The sequence below is a fragment of the Micrasema longulum genome, unplaced genomic scaffold (assembly GCF_059751315.1).
Source record: "Micrasema longulum isolate JH-2025_06_02 unplaced genomic scaffold, ASM5975131v1 h1tg000853l, whole genome shotgun sequence".
NCBI lineage: Eukaryota > Metazoa > Arthropoda > Insecta > Trichoptera > Brachycentridae > Micrasema > Micrasema longulum.
Genome location: NW_028278045.1, coordinates 175,431 through 190,133, shown reverse-complemented (window position 1 = coordinate 190,133; position 14,703 = coordinate 175,431). Strand labels below are relative to the sequence as shown.

General features: G+C 29.5%; 1 protein-coding gene across 1 annotated transcript in view; it reads right to left on the bottom strand.

Annotated features, from left to right (window-relative positions):
• LOC148278620 (sensory neuron membrane protein 1-like) overlaps nt 1–14,703 on the bottom strand; it is a 42,960-nt gene that overhangs the window by 8,599 nt on the left and 19,658 nt on the right. The window contains exons 3-4 of the mRNA XM_088231137.1: nt 7,602–7,752; nt 3,446–3,700 (exon numbers count right to left, since the gene is read on the bottom strand). Coding sequence (XP_088087263.1) covers nt 3,446–3,700; nt 7,602–7,752 — 406 coding nt within the window. The remainder of the gene's footprint in view (nt 1–3,445; nt 3,701–7,601; nt 7,753–14,703) is intronic.

Genomic DNA, 14,703 nt, shown 5'->3' with positions numbered 1-14,703 from the left:
TTAAAATGAATAAAATAAGATGCCTACTTTGGCAAAAGCGCTCGTTGGTCAAAATAATAAAAAGTAAAACTAAATCAAGATGTTTCATTGATAAGTTTATTTATAATTTTATCATAATCATTAACTATGGAGTTTTATCAAGAAATAACAACAAAAAACATCAATCTGCTACATACCGATAATCGGAGTATAAAAGTGAGTTCAAACATTTGTATCACTCTGTGACTAGTGTATTATAGTTTAATGCCTTTATAATTTATTTTAAAAATCGTTTCCAGGGTAAGATTGTTCGATATTTTTTTTAACAAAAAGTCATTTGAACGTGTTCTGTCAAAAGCGGAAAATAATTACCTAATAATCATAGAATTAAGAACAGTCCAGAAAGAGCGTAGAATCATATTTGAATACATCGGACTGTGTCTAATGATTCTCCCACTATGCCTCACTTTTACCGCGCGCATTCGTGATGTCGCCGCGTAATGTTGCACGATGGGGAAAAATATAATTATAACACAAATGTGAGGTAAAAAAAGCAATCTGTAAATTTCTCTAAAATTTTATTGTGCACGCAGAAAGATTGATTGACACAACAGAGTAGATAAGTAAAGGGTCGTTTAATAAGAGTTATTGAATTAATGAACTCAAAATATAAAACAATTTTTTTTTTACACAAAACGGATATTTTTATCTGATGTTAAATAATTAATAATATTTGACGTTTTAAAGATACTGTCGGTCAAATGTCAACAATAGAGTTGTTTAATCCGAGATCCAATTTTCATTAGTTCTCTCATTAGATGAGCAAAGTAGGGTAAAATAAAATTATTACCCTTGCAACACTAACGAAATGTTCATTTTGTATCTTCGAAAATCTGACAGATAGAAAAATAATTAAATTTTTAAGTAATGCATTTTCTACTTACACATTCACTTGCTAATTACACATGAAATGTGATACCATCCTGTTTCTTTTACATCCTAGCAGTATTTCTACACTTTAAAAGAACACAACACGGCGTAGTTGAATTCATATCAGGAGTTGCGTACTGAGTGACGTCTACAAAGAAACTAATGGGTCAAAACGTAAACCTACTCTTAAGTTTATTATTGAAAATTCTTGATGGAAGTTCATTGTAACTTTCAGTAAACCTACTCTTTTATGAGTAGTTTAGTTGCCTTCTGTTTCATGTGCGTATGCGGTTCCTGGACTAGTCTTAATTCTATGCTAATAATGTTAAAATTCAAAAATATTAAATTTAATAAAATTTAAAGTTACATTAAATTACTTTCGTAGCTTTAATTATTAGATAAAGAGGTGTTTTTAAAAAACTTTATTTCTTGTTTTCCTAATATTTTTGCATTTTCGAACCTTTGATGCCAGATTTAACATATTGTCTTTATTCCTAAAATATGAAAATAAAACTGTTTTTTTTAATGGGCAAAGAAATGTTAATGAAATAGAGGTATATTTTTAACAATAAATTAAATAGTTTGATTCGATTCTTGGCGGGGTGGATGGGAAATATTAAAAATAAGGGTTTTTTTAAACTGCAATATTTAATCGCTCCTCTACTGGCACCTTAAGCGTAAGACTATTCATCATACCTTCATGTAACAGATAATCAAACAGTCTGCTTTTAATTTACCGATGCAGTGCCCTATGAAAAACAGGGATGATAATGATAATAATAAAAACAACATAATTAAACCATGTTTCAAAATAATTATAAGTTCTACCACAAGGTAAAGAAAGTTTAAATAAACTTTATTGTAAGATTTATTTATTAACGAACATTGTCCATTTATACAATTCATAGAGTATGAATATTACAATATAACAATAGATAAAAACATTTTAAAAAAGAAGCATTGACAAAAACAAGGTATATAAAGACAAGATCTGTACTTTTTATTTAGTGCTCATTGTAAACTTTAATTAAAAAGTCCAGATCGTATCTTGAGTTAACAACGGAAGAATTGAAGGAATATATGTTCAAATATAGGCAGAATAGTGAATGTTACACAGTGTGTAAAGTAGCGACTTGAACCAGCCAATGACAGGTCCTAAGCCCTGTAGATACCTCAAATTATATATTCCCTTCTGTAAAATGTTCTCCATCTCTGCTGTAATATGTTTAAGACACAAGTCTTTATGAACAAATTCGGGAAAGGGGTGAGTGCTTTCATTGTCCTTCAAATTTCTGTTCCCACGAGGACAATATCAGACTTGTTATCAGAAAACTAGCATTATTTCGTTATTTATTTATTTATTTTAAAGAAACAAACAGTCGACAATGATATAGTAACATTAAAAAAAATATAGTTTAAAGACAGACCAGCAAAGTTTCTAAATAAGAATCTTACATATTAATTAATCCTAGAAATGTAATCGGGTTGTGGTACTGTGGCTAGTGACCACAACCTAGCTCGGACTCACCGACCAAAGGTATGTGGTTCGAATCCCACTCTACCCCAACTTGATTCCATTTTTTAATAGTGAGTTATTTACAACTCGTTGACAATGGCCTTCAAAATTTAATATTTGGGTAAATCATAAGAATGCAAATATTTCTTTTTCTAAACAAAAAAAAAATATATATATAAAATTGTGTTACAACAAAAGGGTGTGTTTATGTGTATTTGTGTGAGAGTAAGTGTAGATGTGTGTTTATGTGTATTAGTGTCGGAGTAAGTGTTCAGGTGTGTGTAATTGTGAGCATCATTAAATAGTAAGTGGGATCGTATCGCAGCCAGAAATAAGGAGTCTTAATTTATTTTTAAATAAATTAAAGGGCATGTAAAATATATCAATAGATGAAAAAAAAACATTCTAGTTAGAGCAAGAACGATAGAAAAAAAAGTGTTGTGCAAAGTTAGTACTGTAGATTGGCAGATGGATGAACACTTATTTCTTGTCACGCGAAAGGGGACATTAAGATTAATTTAGGATAGCAGGTTAAAAGAGTCTACTTAATTATTTAATAATTTATGTAAATAGCATAATTCGGATACAGTGCGTCTATTTTCAAGGGTAAAGAATCCGTTTTGTTTGGCAGATTGGCGGTTAGTACAAAGCGTTTTATTGTTTTATAATCTAGGTATTTTAAAAACTTTCGTTGAACATTTTCAATCCTTTATATGTTTGTTATGTATTGTGGGCTCCACACAACGGATGCAAACTCCAAATTACTGCGTACAAAAGTGTTTTATAAAGTTTTTAATGTATTTGGTTTTATAATGGTAAACATCAATATTTACATTCTTTCGTGCATGGATACATATTTTAATATTAAAATTCTCGACTATTTTCAAATAAAGCTAAAAATAGGATTCAATTCACCTTAAAAAGCGAGAACGAATAGCCTAATATACTTGTATGGCATCTTTGTGAGATGGGTTGCCATAGCAAATAAATAAATATACGATATTATTAAATGATTCTTACCCTTCCGAATATCGAGAAACGTATTTGATTATTTCCAAACACCTCAATGTCCCTCGCTTCTTTTTTAAAGGCGGTACAAACAGCTTTGGAGGCAAATTCTGTCTGGTCACAATTGATAATAGTTCCGTCGAACAGGATATCTTTGGCCTTCGCATAAAGGAAAATGGTCTTCGGATTATCGAATATGCCATTTATAGCTTTTCCGACAAGATTCAACATGGCGGGTTTGTCGCGTGCCACGGTTATAGCCGTTGACTGAAAACATTTATGAATACATAAAAAAGCGTTATATATATTTAATTATTTATTGTACGGCACAAGGCCTTTTACAACATATAATATAACAATATAATGAGTTAGTTAGATACACAAAAAAATCAAATTAAAAAACTAAAAAACAATATTAAAACATAGGTATAAAAAGAAAAAAAAAGAATAACAAGAAATATATACATGAATACATGTATGTATGTCAGCATATAAAAGATAGAAACAATATAAAATGAATAAACACCAGATCATTAGCATAAGTAGCTTTTGCAAATAATTCGTCAATCGATACTATAGAACATCATAAAACATTTGAGAGGTAGGTGACAAAGATAAGTTGGTTTGAGAAGGCTAACAATAATATATTTTTGTCGGCCTCGTGGTGTAATGGTCAGCCCGTTCGTTTGCCTACCATTCAAGAGGTCTCGGGTTCGATTCCCGACATAGTTGATATGAAATATTTATTTTTATTTATTTAAAAGGGTGCTTTCACAATATAATATTTCATACTCCCTGGGCTGGTACCTGAAACGTTAGACTAATCATGTAACAAAAATTATCAAGATACGCTACGATTGATGTACCAATGCAGTACCCTATGCACCATTAGGTGCGGAAAAGGAATGATGATGATGACAATAACATGAACTTTTATGTCTAGTTCTACGTGTTGGTATATTATTATTTATTAAATCCAGGAGGTCGCAACAATCGAATTTAGAATTAATGATATCATATTAAAATATTAGGTCAATTATTTTCCTGCGATGCTCCAGAGAAGGTAAATTAAAAAAAAAATTAAGACATGTAGTTAATTTGTTTTAAATAAATATGCAGTTTGAAGTTAATGATCTTAAAAATTTCGTCGGACTCTTTCAAAATACAAAAATAAGGCTTTCTTTTTTAAAAACCCACACACATACACACCCACCCTATATTATTAATATTTCATAAGATTTATGTTTGAAAATGCCCCTGTCAGAGTAAACTGCAGAAATGACAATTCAAAACGTAAAATATTAAGCTCAACTATTTCTTATTTTTACGTACATTTACATATTTAAAATTTTAAAGTAGAGCACACATAAATTAAAACACAATTTGAAAATAATAAAAGGTAATTCCTTCAAAATGGGAATAAAATAAAATGTTTTCACTGTTTTATTTTTTTAACACGATTATTGAATGCGCATTGCTCGATGTTACGTCTTCTCAGTACTTTTTTCGTCGTCGAAACGTAGACACTCACCCAAAACACTTTTAAAAAGATCGAAGCCTTCGAAATGTGGTGCTACAGGAGGATATTAAAAACCTCCTGGGTGGATAGAGTCCGAAACGATGATGTTCTCCGACGGATGGACAAAGATAAAGAGATTCTGAAGACCATAAAGAAAAGAAAACTTGAATACTTTGGGCATGTGATGAGAGGCGAAAAATATAAAATTTTACAAGTCATTCTATCGGGAAGGATTGAAGGAAGACGCAGTGCAGGTAAAGGGCGCATCTCTTGGTTTAAGAACTTGCACGACTGGTTCCATTGCAGCACTCATTCTTTGTTCAAAGCAGCTGCCAATAAAGTAACAATCGCAACGATGATTTCCAACCTCCATTGGGGAGAGGAACCATAAGAAGAAGATTGAAGACATAATATCGCGTAGAATTTAAGAAGAAAGAAAAATGCTACCAAATTAATGTGACTTAAAATGCTTATGTTTCTTTTTAAAAACACAATTGAGGATTTTACTTCGACAGTTCTTTTGTTCAATCTATTATCTTTAAATTTGAAATCTTTATTTTTAAAACTTTAATACTTAGTTTATGTATGAGAAGCAATGTACTTACATTTGGTCTAAATTTTAAGAGGCGTAATCTGCCGTTCGAAAAGTAATTGTATTTTACTTATATTAAACTTTGAAGTATATTTTTTTACACACATCCCATAAAAAATATTGTTTTCATCTAAGGTTTACTTAATTTATTTTATTGCGTGATTAAACAAAAAAACGTTTTAAAATGGCTAAAACTTATAATTTCCTTACTTTTTATTAGCTTAAGCCTTTAGCCAAAGTTAATAATTTCCGTTATTGAATTAAAATCATACAATTCATAGCAGAGACAATGTTTATTTTTCTAATAAATAAAATAAATATTGGGTACCAGTTACTGAAATTCAGTTTATTCCGTTGGTAAAACGCTGTTTGCACAATTTATATTTGAGTAATTTAAAACATAAGTTATGGACAGTATAAAACGGGTGTTCATTCAAATATGCACCAAATTTATTTACTCGAAAATGGGGAAATGAACAAATTCTGTAAATAAATTAAAACGTGGTGATTTAAAAACAAAAATATTGGTATCCCTGAGCGCGTCCTTATTTTTTGCTTATGTTAGTAGTCGGCATTCTACAGAATATTCTTTTTTACTTTGGCTGGCTTCTGGCTGGTTTGTTTTCGAGCGACTTCCTGTCTTCCTCACAAACGGAATTAAGGACAAGTTTTCAATATATTTCAGTAAAATGCAACAATTTTGAAGGATTAAACATACACTGTATGAAAATATTATGTGTTTTGTGAATTTTGTCTATGAACTGTCAGTTAGAGACCCATTGTACATTAAAAATGAAAGATAAACAACGCTCACCCACAGAAGTACAATTCGCTGACCCAGTTCTTGTATGTTCAAAAGACCATTTTTCAAATTGTTCAAGATACATTTTTTTGTTTTTGAAGATAAACAAACAATCACGTTTCCCCTTAGGGGTAGGCAAAGAGGATAGAACGCCATATCACTCTGTCATACAGACCTTGCTTTGTCTACATTCATACATCTTCACATGCACGTACGTCGATTATTCCTACTTTTTACATGTCTTTCTCGGTCTTCCTCGTTTTCTGCATCCATCAACATTCGCATCGTAAATCCTTTTAGCCGTTCTTTCGCTGTCCATTCGCTCTACATGTCCAAACCAACGCACCACCCCTTTCTCGATTCTGTCGATAATGCATGTCTCAGCCTAACATAGTGCACAGATCTCGACATTTCTGCACCTATGATTTATCGTTTTACCACACATTTGCCTGAGTTAGTCAAATCAGTAAGTGGAGGTTGGCACTAAAAAAATGCTGAAAATACTTTTTAATAAAAAATAATATTTTATTATTTAACTACACGGACGCGCAATAAGATAATTAACATATTGGCATTTATAACTCAATTTTGCTAAAAATAATATATTGAACATACAAAAACTAAGGAGGCGAATTAGTCTAAAAATGTTATGTTTAACATACAAGAACAAGGGCAGCGAATGAGTCTAAATTTGACAGTTTTGAGTTGTGAATGCAGTTTAAGTACATTTTTCCTCACTCAACACTCGCATATTTGTACGATATTTTTCGAGCAAAACAAATTTACCACAACCTTCAGCATTCTTTAAAATCGATTGAGTAAAATATCGAGAAGAAAATTACGCTAATTATGATGCTACCTTATATTTTAACATTCAAATGATTAAATATACTGGGCATTATAATACCAGTATACATAATGTTGCGAGCATTAATACATTTTTAAAAGTTTGTTCTCGCTCTCCTGCAAAATGATCGATTGAGACATTCCACGGTGCATTTCTGAGGATGCAACGTAAAATTATTTTTTTTTAAAGACCAAAAATTTTCAAATAATTATTTTATTAAAGACAGAGTTGAAAATATTTGTCGTTTCAGCAGAAACTAATTAAGGTCTAAAATGGTTAAGATGAGGTTTTACTAAACATAAGATCATTGCGAAATCTCGCATTTCTACTCGAAAAAAATCACAGACATTACAATACATCTTTTTAAATATTTCATTAATTTCTACTAACTATAGGGATCATACTCACCACCAAAAATATATGCGGAATGACTATGATTTCGTCACCGGTAAGTCCAGGACCTGATTTTTCCTTTTTGAACAAAAAAGTGTCTCTTCGATTGTAGTATATTGCATCTTCAGCCTCTATGTCTTCCAGATTTACTTTTTCCTTCCATTCTCTAAAAAAAACAGAAATATACACCGTTTTTAATAATAAAAATCTGCATTTCCGACCATTTTAAATTTATAGCTGTTACAATTAACGTATTGGAAACCATTACAAATAATTTATTATAGAAAAAAAATCTTGTTTAAACTATCTGTTACGTCAAATCTCATGCAATATACTCAATTTATCAGCAACAATATAGATAAAAATTTACAAATGGATGCCGTGTATACAGACTTCTGTAAAGCTTTCGACAAAGTCAATCAAAATCTATTACTTCTTAAATTACAAAGTTTTGGTATACATGGTTCATTTCTTAATTGGTTTAAAACATATCTCACACAGAGATCATAGATCGTAGTAATTAGTGGATTTTCTAGTGATCCCTATTACATAACTTCGGGTATACAACAAGGATCAAACCTTGGACCTCTGTTTTTTCTGATACTTATAAACGACATTGTAACAAATATTAAATTCTTTAAATTTTTCCTGTTTGCTGACTACCTAAAAAATTTTGAAACTAAGGAAAAAATTTAAGACTGTCATGAACGGTGATGACCTTTACTTCAATAAAGAAAAATGCTTATCCTTTTACACAAATAAAAAAATATAAACTAATTTCACATTTGAAATCGACCATAATATATGACAAAATGATTTAATTATAAGAGATCTTGGCATCACACTTGATTCCAGACTTAAATACGATCACCATATCGACGATATCAAAAAAAAATCTTTGGAATCCTACGGATTCATTCTACGAATTTCAATACCACTCAAAAGCCCAGTTGTTGCAATTTTTTATTATATTTACCATATGTAACTTATGTTTTGATCATGTTTTTTATATCTTAATTTAATTTACATCAACTTCAAAGTGCAGATGTTATTGAATTTCTTATTAGTCACACGTAACATGAAGCCTAACATTTTCAGTGATTTACTAGTTATTTTATTTATTTTATTTATTTTTTATTTAATTTTACAATACGCCCAAGGGGCATTTACAAAAAATATACAGTTAAGTACAAACATAGTGCGTAAAAATTTAAAAGATAAACAATGCTTTTTTGTATACATTTAGAAACAATAAGAAGCATACTGCCATGCAAAATAAAAAGTGAAACTTTACATACTAAAAAAGAAAAAAAAATATTTTAGATGGATAAAATAAAAGTAATTGAAATAAAAATCAAATTGTAAATAACTTCTAAAGAATTCAAACAAAAAAATATATACATTTTCATATACTTATAAGTATACAAAAAAAAATAAAAAAATGGTATCAACAAATTTTTGTTTAATTTTTGTTTTTTTAGTTATGTTGCTTATGTGACTAATGACGAATAATTTTTGATCGAAAACGACACCCAAGTAGCACTTTAGAAGTTAAGACTTATTGTATATTACCCATCAGATAAGCAAATAATATGGGATTTTTTATTCTAAAAAAATCTCATTATCTGGCACTTTTTAATATTTAGTTGTAGTATATTAGCGGAGATCCGCTGGAAAATTTTATCTCAATTACGTTGCAGAGTCACAAAATCTTCCATTTTTATGTCATCAGCAAACAGCAATATCTCCACATCATCAGATATATCCATTATATTATCATCAATAGAAGTGATGAATTGTGTTTCTTCTGTTGTTTGAGTGCATGTTACATCGGACAAATTCTTCTAATGTTTCCTATTTGTGTTTTGTTTGTATTACTACGTTCTTCTTCCTTTTCGAAGCCGGATCTGTACAGTACGGTCGCGGTCTCAATTTGGAACCAACACTGTATTCCTTCACTGTCATGCTGGTAAATTAGAAAAATATGATTGCACTGACCAAGTGTATTTGAGTGACCACACATTGACTATACTGCAGTCAGCGGTACCATGAAAGCTTTTAAAGTTTCTATATTTTATTATTTTCGCGGTTCGATTGTAAAGAAATATTTAATTTTTGCTGAATTATTTTTAAATATTTGATAACGAATTTGCTAAACTGAAGAAAGACAAAAGTCTTTATGAACAGTTTCGGGAAAGGGGTGGGTGCTTTCACTATTCATCCGAATGCCCTAGCTGGGTCAATCTGAGGGCCTTACTTATAAGCCTGGTATAAAGTTACGCCTAGGTTTAGCGGTAAAATTAGGATGGGAATACCATCCTTATTCTTCCACTATGATAATTATGTTACTTCCATTCTTATTCTACCACTATGCCTAGGCGTGACTTTATACCAGGTTCATCAGCAAGGACCTAAAAAAATTTAACAGCTTCATAAAACAACGAAAGTGATATATTTTATAAATGCAACAAGGAAAATCCATTTTTGCGTATATCGAATGGTAGCAAACTTTACCAATTAGGTAAAGTGATTTTATAGAAACATATTTCACAAAGGCTATCGGGAGTTTTAAAACCTCTCGTGAATTCAACATTTTACCAATCAAATGGGATTTAATTAAAAAACTTTTATGTTTTTTGTGCCTGACTGTTTTTTTTTTGTATGCAGACCCCGAAATGCATTGTATTCTTAATGCACTACTATTACTACTATTACGATCACGCAATTTCCCCAAAGGGGTAGGCAGAGAGAATGGACCGCCACACACGTCTATCCTGGCATACATTCTTAGCTTCTTCCACATTCATACATTTTGTCATACACTGCTTAACCTAACAACACTTTCTGAAAGAACAACTATTAATGATCTCATTGTACCGTATAAAATTGTAAACTCTCTTTTTGACGCACCAAAAATACTTGAATTGATTAATTTTAGAATACCTGCTGTCAACACTAGGAGTACTTTATTGTTTCATTGCTCCAGTTCTTCCAACCAACAAAACAATTCATTGATACCGAGACTGCATAGGTTAGGTAACACTTATGGAACGGCTGCAGATATTCTGTCCAATTCTTTACCATCTTATAAGTCCACAATATCAAGATTATTTGCAGCTGCTCGTCAAACTATTATTGACAATTCAATTTCATAAATTAAAAAAAAATACTTACTTGTTTATTTTTATTACCATATACTTGTTTTTTTAATTTTTTACTATTATATCAAATTGCATTGTATTATTGGCAAATACGCATTTCATAGATACATATTTTTATTTCTTATTTTTTCGTGATAATATATGCTTGCTTGTTTATTGATTTAACTTAAAAATGTCTTTCTTGCTTACCGTAACACTTTATTTATTGTTTGCTTTACAGAATTTATTTCATAAGCTTATATCTTTGCATTTTTTGTTAATATGCTTACTGTTTTTTCTTGCATACCTTTGTTATTATTGTTTTTTTTTTTTACTTTGTAAAACTTTTTATTATATCCTTTTTAACTAATTTTACAATTTTTTTCTATATATTCTGTTTATTATTTAGTATGTTAGTATGTATTTCATTTTTATTTTTTGTAAATGCCTTTGGGCGTCAATGATCAAAATAAATAAATAAATAAATTCTGTCTGCTTTTGACATGACCAGATTTAAGATTTTGGTTAACCTGATCATGCCACGTCTTTTTTTACCACTATTCTTCGTGCAATAGTTCAAAAATTCTTATCAACATTATTTTATTGGAAAAATAAAATAAAGGACACGTTCTGGTTCCGTAGTAATCCGAATCCAAGGCGCGAGGACAAAAAAAGAAAACTGAAAATAAAAACCTTATTCTAAAACAACTCGGTAAATAAAGAATGAATAGTTTAAAGAAAATGTAGTGTGGGAAGAAGGTGCATCTCCTGCCTAAAAAACTTAGAAAAATGGTGCCACGGTAGCTCAAAACCCTTTTAGAAAGGTTGCGGACAAAATAAAAATTGCGATGACAGCTTCGACAGACAACTTCGACCGCGGAGTGGCATAGTAAGAAAAGGAAGCAAGATTACTTTAAGTTTTAAGTTAAAATGAACACAAAAATATTTATATATTTTAAAGAAACAAACAGTCGATAATGAGATAGTAACATTAAAAAAATACAGTTTAAGGACAGACCAGCAAAGTTTCTAAATAAGAATCATACATATTATTAAATTGTGTTACAACAAAAGGGTGTGTTTATGTGTATTTTTATGAGAGTAAGTGCAGATGTGTGTTTGTGTGTATTAGTGTAGGAGTAAGTTTTCAGGTATGTGTAAGTGTGAGCATCATTAAATAGTAAGTGGGATCGTATTGCAGCCAGAAATAAGGAGTCTTAAAATATGCAAATTGTGTAAATGATTTTGCGAACAGGGATGCATGAGATCCGAAATTTTATTTCCAATGATAAGTTAATATGAATTAAACGTTTTGAATATGATTTATTTATTTATTTAACACTTTATATAAATATACAATTTAAATACGTATATAAAGGCAGCTTCATAGTAGAGTGTTAATATTTTTTTTTCAGTTAACCTTTGTTTTTAATTTTGAATAAAATCATAAGATTCAATATGGCTATGTACTTGTAATTTTCTCAAACTGAACAGTTTGCGTAGGTAGGAAGAAATTGCCTTATGACAATATGCGCGCCATTATATGTATCCAAAGTTTTAAATAAATGATACCACTTTATTTTTTATAATTAAATAATCAACTTTACTTGTTTCGGCAAAACATCGTGCCTTCTTTAGGGTTAATTACAAACAAACATAATATACATACATAAAATTTACACAGTGACGGTAGAGTGGGTGCAACTAAGGAAAAAAAAGGGGTAAAAACTATAGGTTTTTTGTAGATTTAGGGGAGAGAGAACATATTCATAATATAGAAAAACTGTTGCTTAAATTTATTTGATTATTATTAATAAATTTTTTATAGTTTTTTTTTTTTTTTGCCTTTTTAATTTCTAATATTTCTAAGTAATTTAGTCTACTTTCATTTTTGTTAATGAGTAAAATTTCAAAACCATCTAATTAGTTTAAATTACTGTTTTTTAAGACTCATAATTATGTTCTTTAACTTAAGTTTTAAATGTGCCTGATGCTTTTCCAATATAAAATTAATTGCAGTATAGTCAAAATAACTTGTAGGGTTATTTTCCTTATAATGGTTCGTGTAATATGCAAATCTTATGTCGTCCGGTAACTCTCTAAAAAAATATTTGAATAATTGGCAATACACAAGAATCTTCTCCATCGTATATCAATATTGAAATCTCTGTTGTTTTTTAAATAAAAAATATTTGTAATAATTTGTTTTTTATTTAAAATATTACCCAACGCTTGAATGTAACCATTTTTAATATAAATCGTTTTTATCTATTTGTAATACTCTCGAATTGATTGATTGCGTCTATCACTCATACTCGCGCACTTGAATTTGAGCCTTATTATTATAGTATCAATGCTAAATCAGGATAGTTTTTATCTGTTAAAATTTAACATTCGATTGTAATAATATTTGTATGACTTAAATATATTTTTTAAATAAACCATGAGAATATTTTTTTCGACTATTTCGATCACAATAAGATTTATTTACAGCTAAATTGCTTTTTTTCAAAAAAATAAGCCACGTAAACATGTTTTTTCAATATTATCATAAAAGGATTTGCCTCTCAATTATTATTTTTCAAAAGCCATGAAATTATTCTTCAATCACTAAATATATTATGACAAATAATATGAGTGCCCTATTACAAGATTCAAAATAAACAAAAATTAAAAAATTCAATGACTTGAAAAATATCTACATTTAATATTAATTTTATTTTTTTTATACTCGCGCAAGTAAATTTGAGCCTTAATATCGTAGTATCAAAGCTAAATCAGGGTCATTTTCGTTTGTCTAATCTGTAAGTAATAGTTGGCCACGCCCCGAAGCTGACTGTTATCTTTTTAAATTATTAATTATATTTTTACATAGATGTTAATTTTTGTGTGGTTTTTTTGGCATTATTTTAAGTAAGAGATTATCATTTATTACTTTTGATTACTCGGAATAACAAAAAAAAAGTGAGACCCAACGGGATGATACTTTTAAGTGACCGAGATCCTAATCATCCGAGGCACAAAAAGTCGAAAATTGAGGCCTATAGAGCCAATTATTCAAAGCCCGCGGGGCCGATTACGTTAGGACCAAAGGGCCGAATTCTCTAGCATATAACATTTGGCAATACCTTAATGTTGCCTTCTAGTTGTTTTTAATTCTATTTTACACCATCAATTGTAATAGAAAATGAAAAACTTAATGAAGTCACTGAAATTAAATATTTCGGTGTAATGTTGGATTCAAAACTTACATTTCACCAAAACGCTAAGATGGTAATAAATAAGATTGCAAAAAAAATATCAATTTTGGGAAGGATCAGAAGATTTATTGATAAGGACTCCTGCAAAACTATTTACAAAGCAATTATTGAACCACACGTTAACTACTGTAGAAGCATTTTATTTTTATCAAACAAAGAAAACATAGATAAACTAACTGTATTACAAAATACAGCCTTTAGAATCATTTTGAAAAAAAACAGATATACGAGGGTAAAGTCGATGGTAAATGAAATGAAATTATTAACATATAAACAAAGAATATTTTACAATACAATGATATTTGTTCATAAAATTATAAACTCTAATAAAAAAACAGAATTTTGGAAAAAAATTGATCGGAACCAGCATGAACACGATCACAATACTAGAGAAAAGAACAAAATTAGACTTCCATTTAGGAAAAAGGCAAAGTCACAAAATTCAATTTTATTTAAAGCAATTAAAAAGTATTACAAAATGGAAAAAAATATTTATAATGAAAAAAACATATCAAAATTTAAAATAATGGTCAAGACATATGTGATAAACAATTTATAAATTAAATATATTCGCAATGTTATTATTAGAACACACATAACAATATGTATGATATGTGTGCCCTATTTTAAGATTTAAATAAAATAAAAATAAAAAAAAACACTATTTATCGGAGTAATTAATAAACTATGCATCATTTTAATAAATTGAACACAAAG